This window comes from Marmota marmota, unplaced genomic scaffold (assembly GCF_001458135.2).
Source record: "Marmota marmota marmota unplaced genomic scaffold, marMar, whole genome shotgun sequence".
Classification (NCBI taxonomy): Eukaryota; Metazoa; Chordata; class Mammalia; order Rodentia; family Sciuridae; genus Marmota; species Marmota marmota.
This window is the reverse complement of record NW_025999942.1, coordinates 10,331,001-10,352,617: the sequence shown is the minus strand read 5'-3', so window position 1 is coordinate 10,352,617 and position 21,617 is coordinate 10,331,001. Positions and strand designations below refer to the sequence as shown.

Genomic DNA, 21,617 nt, shown 5'->3' with positions numbered 1-21,617 from the left:
AAGGAAGGAAGGAAGGAAGGGAGGGAGGGAGGGAGGGAGGGCTGGCTTACTTTAGGACACAATAATACCCCCATTTTACAGATAAGGACGTTGAGGAGGCTTTGGCCAAGGTCACAAACTGTTATGGGCCAGGCTATATGGGCAATGACCATACAGGCTCCATTTTACCCTGAGACTCCATGTCATATAAGGAATGCTTCTCCCATGGGAACACTCTGCCTCTGTACCTATCAATAGTTGCTTAGTATAGCATGTTTGGCAACACAAAATGGCAATTCTTATACAATGTAAAATTGTTCTCTCTTTGGTTCCCATTTTTCTTGGGCAATGACTCTGTCAGAGATTGATTGTCTAGACATTAGTAACCATTCTCTAACTTGTACTCAACTAGTACAACTAGTCCTCTAGGACTATATCTGGTTGGGTAACTTAGGTGACACTTCCCTTCTGCTTGCTTGATGCTATGTCAACCTGGAAAATCCTGTGGGAAATACCAATGTACCCACTGCATTGTTTTGCTAACTGCTCAATTCAGTTTCTATACCCCTGCTTGTTTGCAGCTATGTCAACCTGGATGTGGTTTTTGCCTTTAAAGACCCTGAAATGCTCAGGCTCAAGGCTGTTCCTTGCAAAGACAGTTATGAGTTACGGGTCCTGTGGGGAGCAGTCACCAGCCGGCAGGCTAAATAAAGACTCTCCCATTAGGACAAAATGGACTTGGTATGTTTTCTGAGCGGTCTGCCCCATAAGACCACTAGCACAAGGTAGAGCAGAGACTGACCATCCATTCAGGTTCCAAGCCCAGCTATTAACCTCCCTCTCACATACCTATCTTCAAGCAAAACCACCATTATTCTTCTAACATTAAATCATTAATAACTATGAGTTATCTTCATTATTCTGGAACTCAGGTTAGGATTACCATAAAAATATTATTTTTGCCAGGGATAAAAGAAGCACTAGTTGGACAAAGCTCTAGGACTACATCTGGTTGGGTAATTTAGGTGACTCTTCTCCTTTTCCTTTTCTGTAAACATATTAAATTTCATACCATAAACATGCTTTTACAATTAGAAAAAATTTAATATTTGTAACGTCCTTTTCAAAGAAAGGGTTTTTCTAGCCACAGTTTTGCCTTTCTCCATCAGTTAACAACAGTTACCCTACAACAGAGTTTTGTTTTGTGGTGCAAGTGATGAGTCTTATTCTGAGTATTTTCAATTTATTAGTTGTGTACACTGTGCGCAAGCATACATACACATGTCCATGCCCGCACAGCACCTGGACATGTCCCAAGCCTCTTCTCTTCAGTTTCTCCTCAGGTCTCAGGTTAGATATTACCTTTTCTAACAGAACCATATTCCCCAACCCCTACTACTGAGTCAGAAACCCTTCTTCTGTGCTACTATAGTCCCAGCAGGGCAGCATACAATCCAGAACTGTTCTAGCCTTTGTTTTGCTACATTTTAAAAATCTCTGACCTATTTTGTTTATCAGTATCTCTCTTCCAACACAGTAACTGGCTCCTGGTAAGTCCCCAAATAATATTGTGGAAGGGATAAATGAGTACTCTTCAATATTTTCTAGAGTGAATAAACATGGCTTTTATGAAGAAAAAAGCAATTTTGCTAAATAAAGATTTTTATAATTACTGTCATACTGTGGGAAAATTTTTTTTAATTCCCTGTGTTTTCTTAACAACTTCAAGAGAAAAGCAGTATGTGTGCAACCCCTAATGATTTTTTTTTTCCCCTAGAGAGGAGATTTAATGCAGGAGATGAGGACATGGCTTTGTGGAGCCCATTTTAATTCTTGTTGCTCTAAAATCCTTATTTTCTTCCTTCTATCTACTACTATACTTCAGCACATCAGTCACATTTCTTTCTTATATAAGTCTTCTGAAATTGTGTATTTTCAACTTTCTAGCATACCTTGGGTAAAAAATAACATAAGGATTATTAAATTAAATGTAACACTGTTAATTTACTATCATCCCCATGCTACTATCATTAATGCCTTCTCTCCTTCATACCAACTGTTCAATGGTACAATGGTGGATATAGGCAAGCGAGGCAAGGTTCCCTGTTGATAAATAGGGCATTAAAATTATAAGTAAATATAAAGCATCATCATTTATTATCACATTTGTAAAAACTGAAGGGATGAAGTATTAGAACAACTGAAACTGCCATAATAAGCATCAGCCACATACAAAAAACTAAATGTAACTTTTGAGATCTTTTCCTCCAAGTTGATTAATATTTTCTATGGTGATGAGTATGATGACTTAAATTCAGTATTATTCTGTACATACACGTTCTTGTAAATGTCACACTAAACTATAGCTAGACAAAAATCTCTTACAATTAGGAAGCCAAACTATGCTAGTGAAAATTTTAATTCATTTTCAAGAGGCAAAAAAATGAAAATAAAGGAGATTCTTAAAAAGAAATACCAAAGGAATGTTCATTTATGGGCCAGAATACTATTTCTTAAGAAGTCATAGTACCCCTATACCTGCTTATCTACTGACTTCTAAGCTGTTCTAAGGAGAATAACTAAAATCCTCTAAGAATCAAACAAAAACAAATCATTAGATATTTATTACAAAAAGATGATATGAACTGATTAGTATATAAATTTAAATGAAAGCAGAAACAGAACACTAATATTGTAATGTCTATATTTAAACCAGTTTATACTTTTTTCCAAAATTTCTCAACTAATTTTTTTCAGTTACACAAATCAGGACTTTTATATAAAATATCTTTAGTTATTACATATACTATTATTATACAGAATGCTCTGGCTCTAAAAATTTGTTTTATCTGTTCAAAATTTATATAGTTTGTTTCTCTATAAAAATCATTTCCTCTATAAATATATTCTATATGATTCTGAGATTAGAAAGCATAGAAATGCTATGGACTATTTCTCATTTTTAACAAATACATGTAAAATAAGTGTTTAGTTTATTATTATGATAATGTTTTCTATTTCATAGAAACCATGGACTATTTCTCATTTTTAACAAATACATGTAAAATATGTGTTTAGTTTATTATTATGATAATGTTTTAGAAAACATTATAATCCATGTATTATAAAAATAGAATAAAATCTTTTAAAAAATATTGTGGGGGAGGCAAGAAGAGCAATAACCCATCTCCCCAAACCCATACAATCAAACTGTCTTGCTATATATATATATTTAAATGTTTTTAGTTTTTGGTAGATGGACATAATACCTTTATTTTATTTATTTATTTTTATGTGGTGCTGAGGATTGAATCTAGTGCCTCACATGTGCTAGGCAAGTGCTCTACCACTGAGCTACAATCACAGTCCTGTCATGCTATATTAAATGTTATTCTTTACTAGTCTTTCAAAACAAACATCTCAATGTTTATACTGCATTTCATCTACTGGTATTCTCCAGCTTATCCTCTATCCATACTATTTTTTTAAGTCTACAATCAGTGGTGTGCTATACACAGCTTGAACATCTTAAAAGATATGCAGCATGGTAGAAAGAGTTTTGAATTGGGAAAAGGACAAGACAGGATCCAAATCCCAGTTCTTGAGTTCTTATTACATTTTCTTTCTTCAAGCCTGCTTGTTTATCAAATGGAAATAACAATATATATTTTGCATTTCATATGATTAAATGAATTAATAATATGCAAAGCATCTACCATAGTTCCTGCCAGAGTAGATGCTCAATAAATTGTAACTATTATTTTAATTTATGTTTAGTAAATGTTTAAAGGAATGGACAATAAATTTTCTAATTTAAAATCAATTTTGCACTCTGTTAAATATTATAAAACACATATAGAAACATTAAATATAATTTGGATTTATATCTTAGTTGTAGTCAACTGTATTACAACTGAATGACATTTGATTGGTGCATTTTTATCAATGTAAAAGAAACATAAAAGAAAAAATAGTTCAAAGGAAAATCCCAACTGGGACTTTATGAAATAATCAGAGAATTTTTATATAACAGGGTTAATTTGCATTTTTCTTTCTCTTTAAAGACACATTTTATGACTGATTTTCTCAGACAAAAAGTACTCAAGCATAACAATGAAATTTATATAAAGATAACTCAGCTGATGAGTGATGTTTGCTATAATCTATATAATATTTGAAGGACATTCATTTCTGTATTAGTCAGCTTTTTCACCAGACCAGAACAACTGTAGAGGAGGAAAAGTTTATTTGAAGGCTCATGATTTCAGAGGTCTGAGTCCATAGATGACTGGCTCAAGATGAGGCAGAACATCATGGCAGAAGAATGTGGCAGAGGGAACCACCTCACATGATGAAAGAGAGAGAGACTCCACTCTCCAGAAACAAAATATATACCCCATAGCCACACTCCCAATGAACCACTTTCTCCAGCCACAGGCTACCACTTCAGTTACCACTCAGTTAATTCCTATCAGGAGGTTAATTCATTGATTGGGTTAAGACTTTTACAACCCAATCATTTCTCCGCTGAACCTTCTTGCATCATCTTACACATAAACTTCTGGGGAATGCCTCACACCCAAACCATAATGATTTCTATGAAAATAATGTTTATAAAAATAATTCCATATTAAAGTGAAAATATTTGAACTAGAAATAAACACCTAATTGGTATTAAAATATATCATATATGATATACAAAAATCAAACTATATGTTAATACTTCATACATAAATAATTTTTGTCCTAATCCATGTTGGTTGTGACATTAGTTGCAAATAATTTCCTAATTATTTTATATGAATTTTGGCTTTGTATGTTATAAATTCTTATCTCCGAAGAGTTTTCATTTAATATGTTAAAATTCACTAATGTATAAAATTTTATTGTTATCCATAACATCTATATACCTATTAACTCTTAATTTTTTAAATATTAATGTCTAATGGAATCATTTCATTCTTTATATATATCTCTGTATTGCTAATTACAGTGAAAACTTCATCTTAATCTTCTTTATTTAATCATATTGCTTATAAAGATTATATGTATTTTGTGTTTATATTTGATAATTGCTTCCTTCCTCGTATTTTTGTTTTTATTGAATATCTTTACTCTTTTCCTTGAATGTGTTGAGACATTTTCTTATCTAAAATTTGACATTTCTTACCTTCGATTGCTTGCTCATTTCTAAATTTGCTAAATTATACAACTGTTTTTCATCTTTTCATATGCAATTGATTCAAAATAAAAAATTCTTATTTTTTGTGCCAAAAATTTTCTTTTCATTTTTTGGAAATTAATTTCTTTGTATCTCCTTAGAGATATACCTAAATTATAAAATTATAAATTGTCAATGTTTACTGAGTATTTAATATGTATCAAATTCTGTTATATACATTAATTCAACAGATATTAATAGAAACCTTATGAAAGGACTAATATTATATCTTCATGTTAGAGATGTTTTAACTGAAATTTTGTTTTTGTTGTTTCTAGAAAATGTTTTTCATTTGCTTTTCCTAATGCTTAAAAATACCTGCAATTTGGAAAGCATTTATGGACAACAAATTGAGGAAAATAGAAGAATGGCAAAATGAAAAATAGGCTCATGTACTCTAATATTCTGAGACAAGCAATATGCCATCTTTCACTGAACTAAATACCAAAGAAGATTAATTACATATCACGTGCCATAAAATAAAACAACTTAAAATTTGGATTTAATATGCAATTCCTATAATAGTAAGCTTCTTCAGGTCACTAGTGTTCAATTTTATCAGCTATGGCATCTACCCAGAAAATTTCAAAACTTCAAAACAAAGTATATCTGGACCATTTTGAATTTAAGAGTGTCTCAAATAGTATGCTAATAAGACTGTGAGCTGAAAGGAACACAAAGAATCTACATAAGCTAGGCAGGGTGGTGCACACCTGTAATTCCAACAACTTGGGAGGCTGAGACAGGAGGATTGTTAAATTCAAAGCCAGCCTGTGCAGTTTAGCAAGATCCTGTCTCCAAAAAAAAGGGGGGCGGGGCTGGAGATATGGAGATGTAACTCAAAGATTTAGTTCAAACCAAGTACTGCAAAAAAAAAAACCAAAAAAAAAAAAAAAAAACTATACAGCCTCTTTTCACGACACCTGATAGAGACTAATTTTGTAAAACTAAATCCTTTGGAGTAGCCCCTAGTAAATGCTAAAGATATTTATAGATCAGTGCTAGATACATTACTAGTCTAAGAAAATATCAACATTTACAATACATTCAGAATAATTAAGATTCCTACAATCAGTATCTTATAAATCACAAATTCCTAGGCAATTAAGTATGGTACTTAAATTATTAAATACATTTTTATATGTATTTACAAAGTTGAAATACACAAATACACTATGATAAATTTTAAAGCAAAATACCAGTAGCAGGACACAGTCTTTTCATTCGTATGTTTTGTTTGTTTTTTTTTAAAGACAATTTTAGACGAGGTCAATTTTCAGGGATTATTCTCAACACTACCATCACTTAATATAATGTCAATCAAACTTAGTGGCATGTCCTAACAGGAAGCTGGCATCCTGTTAGTTTACTATCTTGGAACTGAAATCACCTAACTAAGGTAGTTAATGCTTTAGAAAACCTGGTATAAAAATTATGAAAATGTCAGGACAATGGAAAGTGTTGGTTATTTCTTACAGACTTCAATTACAAAAAATAAACCAGATGGCAAGTTTGAAACCACAGAAGGAAAAGAAATAACTCAGAAGTGCTCTTTTCTACTACAGTAGTCCTCCTGATCCACAGGGGATATGTTTCGATATCCTCAGTGGATGCCATAGAAAATACTATATTTACACCATGTTCTTTCCTATACAAGTTAAATTTATAAATTAGTCACAATAAGAGATTAACAGTAGTCACTAATAATAATAAAACACTTTGGCAATAAGCTATATTAAAATTGCCAGTGTCACTACCCTTGTACTTTGGGGCCATTATTAAGTAAAATAAGTGGTACTTGAACACAGGCCCTGTGATCCTGCAACAGCAGATCTGATGACTGAGATGGCTTCTAAGGGACTAGCATAGGTACCATGCACACATTGGACAAGGGAATAATGTGTTTCCTACATAGGATGGAAAGGTATGGTGTGATATTTTATCAAGCTACTCAAAACCTTACTCAATTTAAAAAATCTTACGTTTCATATACACCTTATATATTCAGGTTACAGTTACTTATTCATGTATTGAAATACTGAAAATTGAAACCAGGGCATTTAATCACAGAGCTACATCTCCAACCCTTTTTATTTTGAGACAAGGTCTTTCTTGAGTTGTCAAGGCTGGCCTTGAAATTGGAAGCTTCCTGCTTCAGCTTCTGAAAGAACTGGGATTACACGGGTAGTGATTTTATACAATACTTTTATCACACCTACGTTTTAACTGTAACCTGTCACATGAGGTCAGATACAGAATTTTCCACTTGTGGCATTATGTTGGCACTCAAAAGATTCAGATTTTTCAGCATTTCAGATTTTATACTTTTGAATTAAATATGTTCAACCTATATGACACAATCATCTAGGTAAAAGCTTACAAAGCTAAATTGTGTCTTCTAGGGATCCCAAATTAAACAATCATCTGAAAGTTTGGACTGATATGACACAAAGAAGAAAAGTTCAATTTTCAATTTTATTAGAAAAATAATTTTGAATCCTCACATATATGTATCACTGAATCACAAATACTTCTTTATAATGTCAATTTCTATAATAGACGCAAATGATGATGTTGATGATATGAACATATATCAATTACAAGATCATAACTCTCTTCATTATCTGTTTATAAGGCATTTAACCATTTAAAATTATGACAATTGCCCTGAAAAGCTTCCTAAATTTTCCTGAGAAAATCTCCAACATTTCATACTAACAATGAAGAGTTAATTTTAGAATATAAGATTTATGGAACAATGACCAAATTCTGAGAAAAAAAAAGTGGAGATTCAATTTTTATAAAACTAGCAGTATATTTCAGGCTTCAATTCCATGAGATCTTAAAACGTGTTGAAAATTCAATTGAGTACCTTGTGTCAACTATTTTTTTTTTACTATAACTAAAGTTTACCTAAGAATGTGGTAAATTAGTAGTATGAGTAGGTTAGCAAAAAAAAAAAAAAAAAGAGTAACAGAATAAAACTTGGCAAAGATACTTTAAGGGTAATCACGTGCAAAGTTTTCCCATCAATCTTGTCACCTTTATCGTAACCATGAAGACAAGACCAAGAGAATAAAAAAATCATCTACAGGGGCTGGGGATGTGGCTCAAGCGGTAGCGCGCTCGCCTGGCATGCGTGCGGCCCCGGTTCGATCCTCAGCACCACATACAAAACAAAGATGTTGTGTCCACCGAAAACTAAAAAATAAATATTAAAAAAAAAAATTCTCTCTCTCTAAAAAAAAAAATCATCTACAAGTATAACCACCTTCCATCTATATACTTAAAAATTTATTGCACAGCTATTTGTACTTCTGTGAGTTGTCATGAATCTTTTCCATGTGATGTCATCTTAAAAAATAAAAGGGGCAGAAAAGCAGCTACTGACAGAATTAGTTCCAGGTCAGACAAATATTTAAAAATAATGAAATAGCAAACCAAGCAGTATTCAATCGTGCTTGATTATAAAGTATTAAAAATAAAAACAAAAAACTACTAGATCTTATTTTGTAAAATAAACTTTTGAAATAAAAGACTAAAGATTAATATAGGTTATAAATATGCCAGAAAACTTGGGAGATGACAACTCACAAACTAAAGGCACAAAGAGATATTTATTTAAAAGATTTTATCCTTAGTGTAAATGAAAAAAAAAAAAAAGAAAAAGAAAAGGAAAAAAATATAAGGGCTTAGTGGAAGTTGTTTTAAATATAAGAATCAATTGTGGCTTGACATGTTTGTAACCCAGCCAGTCAAAACAACTATTGTAAGTCATAGATGAGTTACGACTATCAATCTTAAACTCACTATGATTTAGCAGATACTGTAACAGTCAAAAGGAAGTGTAGGGGGACAGGAAGATGAAAGGAAAGAAGATCTGAATAGAATTGTATAAAAAGAGAGTGGGACAAGAATATCAAGAAGTCACGGTCAGAAGTGAGAGAGATGTGAAAAAGCAGCAGAGATTCTCCTACTGGCTTTTCAGAAGTAAATACCATGACTATTGCCTGTGTTATATCCATGTGGCAACAACTTGAGGGACAGCTTGTAGGTGCTGAAAGCTGTCTTCTGAAAGCCAAAAGAGAATTCAGTTTTTGAATTCTGCTAACAATTAGTGAGCCTGTAAGAGGACCTTGGGCCTAAGGCTAGATCATAACCTTGACACATAAACTATGATAATAAATTTGCATTTTTTTAAAAAGCTGACTTTGGGGTAATTCATTATACAGCAACAGAAACTATTTCATGCTTTAAAAACAAGAAAATACTTTTTTTCCATGTTACTGCTTATAGTTTTCCTCTATACTAAACATTTGCTTTTCAAACAATGTGGATTTTTCTATATAATCTAGCAAAACAGCTTCTAGTTTCATGAAACTTGAATACTCCAAATCTGTAAAACAAAAACAACAAACAAACAAACAATCCACATTACCTCAAAGTTTATTTGGTTGGATTTAAAATATAACTCAAAAAGAGAAACTACATTTAAAAGGATATTTCCCTATTATTTTGGAATCATATTTTTAAAACTTACTCTTTGGAAAATATTTATCATATTCCACTCTTACGAAAAAAGATACACATTTAACATACTTACTTTCTTGAGTATTTATGTTACTCACTGAACTATATCATAATTAGAATTCATTACATTGTGAAAGCATATTCTCTCAGTCTCAACATTTTTACAGAACATGTAACATGCAGAGAAAGAAGACAGACTAATCTCCCAATCAAAATAAAATACATAAAAATATGTAATAATAGTTTTCCAAAATAACAATTTGTCTACACGGCTAAATCTGCTATCTAATAGGAGTAAGGTTGAGAGAAGTTGTTGGTACAAGTATTTATCATACAATTAGAGGGCCAAATAAGATGCCATTTATTTTTTTCACAATGTAATAAAATTTTCTCCTGTGCTTTTGTCAACCAGGAAATGCACTAAATAAATTTCTAAACACTCAGAATAGATGTTCATATCATCAGCTGCTTTATTAAATATTTTTGTTTAATTCTAAATAAAGTATTATCTTTAAAAAAAAAATCTATTTTTAAAAAAGGAATCTACTTTAAGTTAGCCTACCTTCCACATTCAAAGTCCCCATTTTAGATTCCAGGAAATCAAATAATGTGCTTGGTGCTGATGGCCTTGCATTTCCTAGGTCTTCTTCATCTTCAGATCTTATTCGACCCCTTCCTTTTCCTCTACCTTAAGATTTAAAAGTAAGACATACATACATATATATACATGTGTATGTGTGTGTGTGTATGTGTATTTATATATATTCTATATGGAAAAATGGAAGGAGAAAAAAGCATTAAAATACAATCAGCAATCATTTCAAGCAGGATGTTACATATATTTCTTTTCATTATTTTTCCGTATATTCTTTTAATAATAAGAAAACTTTTAAATGATTATATTAAATAGTACATTCAACCAATTTTGTTCCATTGTCCCAGATACAGAACATCTATAAAAATTACTCACAACAAGTATAACACTTATGGCAACTTTCAAATAATTATTATGTTAACAGAATTGAGAACTTTTAACTTAATGGGTTAATCCCCTAAATGAGTTATCCAGAAATTTAAATTTGCTTATATAAATTATCTTTAAAAGAAAAAATTATAATAGAATTCATCATTATATTCAAACATGCATAGAATTTGATCAATCTCATTTCCCAGTACCTTCTCTTTCCCTCTTGCTCTGCTATACTAATCTCTCTTCTGTTATTAATATTTTAATTCTTGTACAGTTACCTATATAATTATAAATATATGGGATTATCTTTGGTAAATTTGGACATGGACACAGTAAAATTTGGTAGATTTCATTCCCTATTAATTCCAGATTCCCTTCCTTCCTCTACTCTACGGTTTCCTATTTTCCTAAGATACCCTAACTTCCCCACTTTTAAAAATTATTTTTCTCTCTGGCTTCCGCATATAAAACATTCAACCCTTGACTTTCCAAGAATGGCTTATTTTATTTAGCATAATGTTCTCCAGTTCCATCCATCTACCAGCAAATGACAATTTCATTCTTCTTTATACCTGAGTAAAATTCCTTGTTTTTAAAATAAAGGAATGAGACTTGAAAAATTACCTAATACCTTTGACCATGCAATAATTAAAGAACACCACCAAATAAAATTTATTTTCTTCTTAATTTTAAACGGTGTATAAACTGTTGTCATTTATATAAGTGGCACAGTTCTAGAAATAATTAATAGAACTAGTCACTCAATGTCATATTTTCTCTGCTGCTCATACTAACCCTATTAAATAAGATACCATTAGACATATAAGGACAGAGAGACTCAAAATAACCTGCAAACATATCTATGGTTCCAAGCTCACAATCCTTCCATTCACCATGCTACATAAAATTACAGTCCTCACAGTGATAAAACTCAGCCTCTTTTGATAAAATATATTACTCTAAAAGCCACCAATAATATCTGGCACATTGCCTGTTAAGTTATACCTCTTAGAGGTGGACCCGTAACAGGTTTCTGTTTATTGCCGTTAAGAAGTACATTCAATGCTGCCTCTAAGTTGTTGCCATTATCCATAAGAGCTTGCCTCGATGCTTCCTTACTGAAGCCCATTTCTGTTATGTGCTTCAGTGCCTTTTCATCAACCTATAAGGAGTAAAGAGAAAGCTGTGCTGACAGTCAGTAAATAAAGTGAGGTATATATTTTTAATTATTTACTGTTGTTTAACTCAAAATTACATCACATATTTATGGAAAATAATATACTAATGTAACATTCACTTGCTATTTATTCATACTAATAGTCAAGAAGAATCTGTATAAAATGTATTATGCCTTGAGTACTCGCTAACTTAGCAAGTTCCATTGCAAATGCAAAACTAAGAAAAAAAATTTTATATTAAAATAAGATGTTTGAAAATAATATAATGAAGAGAAAACTACTCAGTGAATATTTTTTATGGTAAAAAAATGAAAAATTTTTGATAGTTCTCCATCAAAAAAAGAAATATAATTTATATAGCACCTTTCTAAAAACTCAAAGACAGATCAAGGGTATTTTTTAAAAAATATTAATTTTGTGGTTGATTCTTTAGTCTTACCAGTTCTCTGTAGACACCCTCATGTTTCCCCTCTGATTTGGCTGACTTTTCTTTTTGTAAAACTTCCCTGTTTCGGTTACCAACAGCACTCATATTGAGATTACTTCTGGCACTACCACCACCTCCTCCAAATGTCTTGGTCTTTAGGATAAGAGAAACATAAAAGAGGTGTAAGTAAACAGCATTTAAAAATAGCCTTAAAACCCAAGTCACTACTAAAAAAATCTGGTGAAATTAAGTAATTAAAAGTTTCTTAATTATATTTTACATGGAAAAGTGAAACAGCTTGTTCTTTTCAAACAGCACAAATCACAGACAAGTATTAGCCATCTTTTCATCTCACAAATCAGGCAACACAACATTTACAGTTTTAAAATCTTTCAGTCTCTCCAAGGAAATAAACTTAACTATACAACAATATAAAAGAAAAATAAAATAAGCATTATAAAGATTAGATGTCAAATGATTCTAGGATAAAATTTATGACTGATAAAATTAGAACTGGTTTCTAAATCCACCTACAAGGCAAGGTTATACTTAGCAAGATTCTAAACCTGTATAAGAATCGGTCACATTATGTCCATGGTCTAGGAATATGATTCTATAGTGGCAGAAAGTAAACAAAAATAAATTTGAACACTGTATTAAAACTACTAATTTATTATCTACATTAATCCTATGTTATTTCTTACCAAGTACATTTAAAAAACTTGTAGATCTATATTCCTTATTTTGTCTCACTTACTTGAAAAACTTATAATTAAATTTGAAACTTTAATCCAATTTTTTTCTTTTCAAAACTTATGAAAAAGATACAAATTCATGCATAGCATTCACACTGCTACTTATATAACAGCAAATTAAATATACGGTTACATAATATTTTAAAGCTCTAACAGCTTTAGCATAAATTGAGTAAGTTAAAACTTTTTATTAGATATTTTATTAGAGATAATGATCAATTTAATGATCATTTTAAACTTAAAATGATTATAATAATAAAATATTTCAGATATAAATGTATGCAACACTAGGAAATTACCTTGAATCATAAAAAAGTAGAACCGGAAAAACAAAAATATCATTTTAAATGAACATTAAAAGATTAATAAATATCTCCATTGAGTAGTTGCTACCCCACAATATTTAAGTTGAATTCAAATCAAAATTAAAATTATATATTCAAAGACCAAAAACATTAACTGATTTATTCAATTTTTGGGTTGTGAAATTCCAACAAAACTGAAGGCAGTTATGGTAGCACATATCTATAATCCTAGCTACTTGGGAAACTGAGGCAAAAGAATTACTTAAACCAATGAGTTTTTTTAAGACCAGCCTGGGCAACATGGAGAGACAGCATTTCAAAAAACAACTGAAATACCTTGATAGCCATTACTTGTTTGAATGCAAAGAATAATAGGAGGTTATATTAATGGGATACAAAGGTTAGAGATAGGAGACGATTTAATACAGTTAAGTACACAGGCTTTGGACTAGCTAGACAAGGCTTATGCTAATCTTTGCTCAGTCACCTATTATCTCCTGTCCTCAGGCAAATCGCTTTCCACTGAGCCTCAGGTTTTCCATTCTTAAAAGAGCAATGAGAAAAACTACCTTGAGAGGATTAAATGACACCATCAATAGGAAGTGATTATCTCTGTAACTGGCACAGGGAAAACACTCAATAACAGATAGTAATTACTATTTTGGATCATATCTAGAACATAGTTACCTGAAAAGTTTGGAGGCTGACCTCTTCCAAATTAAATACACTTCTGGAATTTATGTTCTGTAACTCCAAAAGTGCTTTTTCTTTTGACAATGAAATAGCCCCAATTTCTAGACACATTTCCTTATTATTTTATTTCCATTTTATGAATTAAGGAATAGGATAAACAGCACTTTCAGAATTGGATAAACACATAAAAATATCTAGAACTGTCACAACTTAAACATTACCTACTATGTAACTGGTATTGCCTTTTATGAACCACATCATCTTGTTCACAATATGTGAGTGAGGTATATGTGGAATCATCATAACTGTGAAGTTCAAGGGGGCTCTCAAAGATACCTAGCAATCTTACTGTATTTCCCTAACCCATCTGTTCTCACGTTTTAAACCACTGTCTTAAATGTTTTCCTCACTTCTCAATCCTCCAATACCTTTTCCCCTCATTGTTACTGTTGTCTTGCTTCATTTTATACTTAAAAAACTGAAATAATCATTGAAGAACCCACACGTTTTCATTACAACAAGAGGAACGTAGAGGGGATGAATAAATCTCCACCACTAGTCACAAGACTTTTCACTTGTCCTTGACAGGTTCCTCACTCCTTTCTCCATGATACATTTTCTGCATTCTCTTGTTTCTATCCATTACTGATCACAGCTTGGCTGATTCAGCTTCTTCCATCCAAACTCTAAGACTGAAATGCTACTGAGCTCTTACCCTCTTCTATTCTCTATAAACACTCATTCCTTTGGTGATCTCATTTGGCTCAATGACTTTAAATATCATCTGCATGCCTAAAGTAACTCTGAAATGCATGTATCTATTCCAAAGTTGTTTTCAACTATAGTCTTCTGTCTCACTGTCTATTAAACATTACTACATGCATGTCTAAAAGGCACCACAATATTCACATGTTCTTCATCTAAACCGTCATTTTTCCCCTTGGGTACTTCAATATGTGACTTACTTAATTCTAATTCTCCTCTTCTACAACCTAGTCTGAACACAGCAGCCAGAATTAATCTTTTAAAAAGTAGGTCAGTAGATGCTATTATTGTGCTCAAACCCCTCAAAGAGCTCCCATTTCTCTCTGAATGAAGGCTAATGTTTTTACAATAGTTTGTAGCATGCCACATAAGCTGACCTCCTTTTTTTCTCTTGTCTCTTTTACTTCCCATCTCTTCACTGTTTCCATGATCTCCTTTGCTTTCCTTGAACACATGTCCCTGATTTATAGTCTTTGCAATGGCCACTCCTCTATCTGGATTACTCTTCTTCAGCAACTACACAGCTAATTCTCCTACATCCTACAAATCTTCTACTATATTTAAAATTGCAGCATGTAATTTACATATTTGATATATTTATATTATTGATGATACAGATTTTATGTTTTGAATATATTAATCCTAGAACTGTTACTGGGTAACCTTGGGCAACTTGCTAATTGGTTAGTTTTAAGCCTCCACTAACTCTCTCATATGTAAATTAAGAAGTTCTGAAGTCTGTTTTAGTTCTTAAAAAATATGATCAATTACCAAGAATTTGTGGAGAAAATATGTTATCAATTAGGCCTAAAAAAATGAAGCAATTAAAACATGTGAACTGGGCTGGGGATTTGGCTTAAGCGGTAGCGTGCTCGCCTAGCATGCGAGCGGCCCGGGTTCGATCCTCAGCACCACATACAAACAAAGATGTTGTGTCCGCAGGAAAAAAAGAAAAAATATTAAAATTCTCTCTCTCTCTCAAAAAAAAAAAAGTAAATAAACAAACAAACAAACAAACAAAAAACATGTGAACTATGCTCCAATAAAGAGCCAGTATAAAAAAAGTTGCTCATAATCATTAAGGAACATCTATTTAGTTTCTAGTATCTTCTTGTAAAACAACCATAATTTTAATATCTTCTGGAAAAAATAAATATATTTCATATAAATTAAGTGAAATATTAATTTAAGAAATGTTAATTTTTTTAAAAAAGGTACTTCAGAAAACAGTGCATAAAAAAGAATAGCAACAGCCATGTTTATTTAGAGCTTTGAACAACAAAATGTCAGGATCTGGTCCAAGTAGTAGCAACTGTTCTAAATGTCTTAGAAATTGTTAATTTTAACTCCCACAGTAACCATATGAAGTAGGTAATACTACTGTTCCTGATTTTCACAGATGATGAGAGTTGGGGTACAAAAAGCTCCATTTAAGATTATGAGCGATATATACTTCCAAAATGTCTAATTCCAGAGCTTATGTTTTGGCTCCTACTCTAGACTGATGATTAGAAAGACACTGCAGGAAGAACAACTATATTTCAACAAGTCTTCTACTTAAAATTTGAAATTAAATAGATGAAAGCAATTGTTAGCTAAGCTTTATTATGGTTTTGGAATAAAGGAAACTATTCTAACTCACCGGTAAGAAAAGTCTAAGCAACTAACTCAAGAACTTAAATTTCTTATCAAAGACTAATCAAATACCCATTCCAAATAAGCAATAAATTCAAAATAATTAAAATAGAACCTTTGGCTAACAATAGTGTAAAATGGAGTGTGAATGTGTGTGTGTGTGTGTGTGTGTGTAAAAACACATATAACCCAAAGATAAAAATTACTTTTACTACAAATTGAATAAAATTAAGAAAGAAAATAACAAAAATTTTGATGCTCATCCATTGACATATCCTCAGAAGTTACTATTCCTCAGAAGCTGCTATTATGTGGGAAAATGGTAACTAACCCAAACAATAACAGGAAACCCTCTGCTACATAAAAAGTGTTGGGTTCAGTTGTTACACTGTTAAGAAGAAAAACAAAAGGGAAAATAAAAAGATGATTTGCTTTTAATTTTTGCACCAAAGGAGTCTTATTAAGGAAGTTGGGGCCTAATCCCACATGATGGAGATTGGGGCCTACTTTTTCTTCTATTAGACACAGGGTCTCTGGTTTTATTCCTAAGTCCTTGATCCATTTTGAGTTTTGTGCATGGTGAGAGATAGAGGTTTAATTTCATTTTGTAAATGGGATGGACTCCAACTAAAAAGTTTCTTCTCAGCAAAAGAAACAATCTGTGAGGTGAATAAAGAGCTTATATCTTGGGAGCAAATCTTTACCCCTCACACATCAGATAGAGTACTAATCTCTAGGGTATATAAAGAACTCAAAAACAAATAAAACAAATAACCCAACAAAACAAGTAACCCAATCAATAAATGGGCCAAGGACCTGAAGAGACACTTCTCAGAAGATGATATATAGTCAATCAACAAATATATGAAAACTTGTTCATCATCACTAGCAATTAGAGAAATGTAAATCAAAACCACTCTAAGATTTCATCTCACTCCAGTCAGAATTGCAATTATTATGAAGACAAACAACAGTAAGTGTTGGCAAGGATGTGCGGGAAAAGATACACTCATTGCTGGTGAGACTGCAAATTGGTGCAGCCAATATGGAAAGCAGGATAGAGATTCCTTGGAAAATTGGGAATGGAACCACCATTTGACCCAGCTATCCCTCTCCTCAGTCTATACCCAAAGGATTTAAAAACAGCATACTACAGGGACACAGCCACATTAATGTTTATAGCAGCACAATTCAATAACTAAACTGTGGAACCAACCTAGATGCCCTTCAATAGATGAGTGGATTAAAAAAAATGTGGCATATACACACAATGGAATATTACTCAGCAATAAAAGAGAATAAAATCATGGCATTTGCAGGTAAATGGTTGAAGTTAGAGAAGATAATGCTAAGTGAAGTTAGCCAATCCCAAAAAACCAGATACCAAATGTTTTCTCTGATAAGGAGGTTGATTCATAGTGGGATAGGGAGAGGGAACATGAGAGGAACTCTAGATAGGACAGAGGGAGGGGTTGGAGGGGAAGGGAGGGGTCATGGGGTTACAAATGATGGTGGAATGTGCTGGACATTATTATCCGAAGTACATGTATGAAGACACAAATTGGCGTGAATATACTTTGTATACAACCAGAGATATGAAAAATTGTGCTCTATACGTGTAATAAGAATTGTAATGCATTCTTCTGTCATATATAAATTAAGAAAAAAAGAAAGGTAATTTGCTAGGAAGAAGAATTTATTACAATTGCCAAGGAGATTTGGAAAAAGAACATAAGAATAATATGTATAATCTTAAGACCCCATGAGGTGACAAAGCATTTTTTACTTATGAAATATGCAAGAATATTGTCATAGGTTTGCTGAATATCTTATGTGAAAAGATAATAACAATCATGAGTAATCTAAATAGAAAATAATGATAAGAAATAAGAGAGATTTGTGACTATTTAATTTCTTACTTCTTTACTCTTTGCAACTTCTGCAATAGCGGCAGTCCTTTGCTTTTCAAATTCATCATTATCATTTGTAGGTTTAACAGGCATTGTAACTTGCAATGTCTTTCTTCTATCAAGCTCTCTGGTATCCACTTGGATATGAGATACACACTTCTGGTAAAATAGTAAAAAGAAATCCAATAATTTCAAAAGAGATTAAAAGTTTTTTGTTAGAAAGCAATACCTCTTGAAAAGAAATGTTTGTATACATTTCAATAGCTGAGAATCTACAAAAATAAGATTCCACCCCACAAATCTACAAAAAATTAAGAAAACAGTAGTAAATTGATTAAAGTAACAGTAAATGAAATTAAAGATACACAAAAATGTGGTCCTCTGAATCAGGGGATGCATATATTGAAGCAAGGAATGTAAGTTTCACTTTTGGATAATCGCTTAAAACAATTTGAGATTTCACATGGTCTATAGTAATCAAAAGGAAAGTTAAATTTGATTCTGCAAGTAAGAGCTCAATTTCCATATTATGCCACAATATCCATATAAGAATTATGTTATAGTTATTTTAACATGTTTCTGAACTTTTAAATCAAAAACAAAAAAAAACATACCCTCTGCCTCAATCAGGCTGCAAACATTCATTATTTGTAATTTATGAAAGAGACATATTATCACCTTCTCACAGGTAAATTCTTACAAATATGTCATTTATCATCTTCAAATATAAGTTACTAGAAACTTTCTACTTTGTTTTCTTTCTGGGGATTTTTATTACACTGTGAGAATATTAAAAACATGGACTATATATTAGGACTTCATGCTTCCTTTTATCTTGACTATCCATTGTTCCAAAACACAGAATAAGATCAACATATTTTTAAAATATTTTCAAAATAGTCACAATGCAAGAATAACTCTAAGTACACTATATGAAGAGGTTTTTGAAGAGGATGACAGTCAACTGATCTTACTCATCTGATAAACTAGATCATTTTTATAGCAAATTAAACAAACACACACACACACACACACACACACACACAAAATAAACCATACTATAGAAATGTAGGTCTCTGTTTTCTAACTTTATGTCCTCAGCTCACATTTACTCTGAGCCAGCACTTGTAAAGAACAAATCCAAGGCAGATTTATCAAGAGTTAAATTTTGGTGATATCATGAGAAGAGCTAGCTGTCACAGGGATTGCCCTTGGATTTGCCACTGATAAAACAGGAAAGGCTGGAGGACACTGATGTGAATGCAATTTGATTCTAAGCACAATGAGGAAGACAAAAGATACTGGCTAGCAGAGGAGCTACCTTAAGGTAGTATTTTGTAGCAAAGGAGACTGAAAAATAGAAAGTAGACAGAAAAATTTTCAGTTGTGTAGAAGAATGAGGGCTGCTGTGGGTGAATGCCAACTGGCAATAAAATTAAATCTACCTGAAATGGGTATTTAGAGTGAGGAAGAAGAGCAGACTTCTGAAAAATTATGGCATATTTTAGTCTTTCTACTTTTGAATATCCCATTGAAAAATAACAACAACAAAAAAATGTTTCTCCTTATCCTAATTAGTTCTTAGCTGCTCTTCAGCTATGACTCTTAAATTGTTTCAATCTTTGGATTAACAGCAAATTCCTTAAATTTTCAAACTTTGTAGTTGCACATAATTCCATAACCTCTGAATAAATAGTTCACAAAAAAAAAAAAACTCAGCACAAATTACATATAAGTGAAAAACACTTTTTCCTGACTTAAATTCATTTGCCGACATGAAAATCATTACCTGTCCAAAAGGCACAAAAGGTGGTGGTCCACCTTCAGTTCCAATATTGCTTCTATTATGTTTTGATAAGCTCTGTGGGGGAAAAAAAAGTCATAAAACAGAATGCACATAAAAGGTATTTAAAATGTACAAGGATCCACTGCTTTGAGTAGATTCTTATAAGAAAAAGGAAAAAAAACCTTCTCTAAATTATTTTAAACCACAGTGAATAAAATATTATATTTCTTACTTCAGTAACTAGGCAAAGGTTCTTTCTTTATTTACCACAGTGAATAAAATATTATATTTCTTACTTCAGTAACTAGGCAAAGGTTCTTTCTTTATTTCCCCTGACCAAAATACATATTCATGTAAAATTTTCAGAAATATTTTATCAAAACGTTATCCTAGGGAGAAAACAAGCTCTCTTCAAGAAATAGCAAAGCCAAAGATAATAAACTGGCAACAAATATTAATTTCAAATTATCTTCAAAAAGAAGTTTTTAGACAAAATTTATTAGCAAACATACTGACAAAAGTGATTTTGAATTATTTAAAGAGATCAGATCACTATAGTTTATAAAATGAATGTTTTTTTCAATTAATGTAAGATTTTCTTAATAATGTCTTAAAACAATTTACACTTTGAAGAAATAATCATTGATTATACTCTAGTAAAAATTAGCTTCAAAACTACTAATTTCAGTTTGCTTTTTTGCCAAACTCTCATAGAATTAGAGAAGTAACAATGCATGATGAAAATGGAAAAAAAATATCCTCCTAGCAAAGCAATTTCTCAGATTGTGAAATCTTTCCTATCTATTCCTCCTATTCAGTTTGTTTTTGAGACATTATCATGTATCTTAAGCACTAGTCATTATTTGACACATCTCAACTGTAAACATTTTTGGTGTATTTTAAAATGTCATTAAAGAAATTGCTGATAAAAATACATTATAAAAGAGTGTCAAAGTTAAAAAAAAAAAAAAAAGCCATGTGTACTTTCAAACATATTCTAGAGTTCCTAAATTAAGCAATACTATATGTTTTCGGTAAATTATATAGAATACTAAGAATAATGATCACCACAACATTGAGTTTACTAAACAAAGAAATATTTAAACTGTACATGAAAGCCAAATTTTTTTTACAAACTACATTTAAGATATTAACCTGATTTAAAAAGAAACACACAAGAAATTCATAAAATTATCTAGGGGACATTTCCTCAATTTTAATTTAGATCTATGAAAACAATAATGCAAACAGCTTTAAGTCATTGCAACGTATATATAACTTTAAAAACTCATGTAAGTTACTAGTAATATACCATCTCTCAATGACATTATATAATTTAAAACATCTTATAGGATTTCTATTTCCTTGCCTGATGAAGGTACAAGAGCCAAACTTAATCTCCCTTTATAAACATCTAGCAATCTGGACAATGTGTGTAAAAAAAAAAAAAAAAAAAAAAAGAA

General features: G+C 31.5%; 1 protein-coding gene across 8 annotated transcripts in view; it reads right to left on the bottom strand.

The window, feature by feature from the left end:
- The window catches only part of LOC107153225 (tudor domain-containing protein 3), a 105,383-nt gene that overhangs the window by 57,118 nt on the left and 26,648 nt on the right, over positions 1-21,617 (bottom strand). For 6 of the 8 annotated variants that reach the window (XM_015498741.2, XM_015498743.2, XM_048801327.1 and 3 more), the window contains 5 exons: positions 20,158-20,229; positions 18,378-18,527; positions 12,318-12,458; positions 11,706-11,862; positions 10,293-10,418 (listed from right to left, as the gene is read on the bottom strand). In XM_015498741.2, the coding sequence (XP_015354227.1) occupies positions 10,293-10,418; positions 11,706-11,862; positions 12,318-12,458; positions 18,378-18,527; positions 20,158-20,229 (646 nt within the window). The remainder of the gene's footprint in view (positions 1-10,292; positions 10,419-11,705; positions 11,863-12,317; positions 12,459-18,377; positions 18,528-20,157; positions 20,230-21,617) is intronic. The other 2 variants (XM_048801326.1, XM_015498744.2) reach the window with 2 other exon arrangements.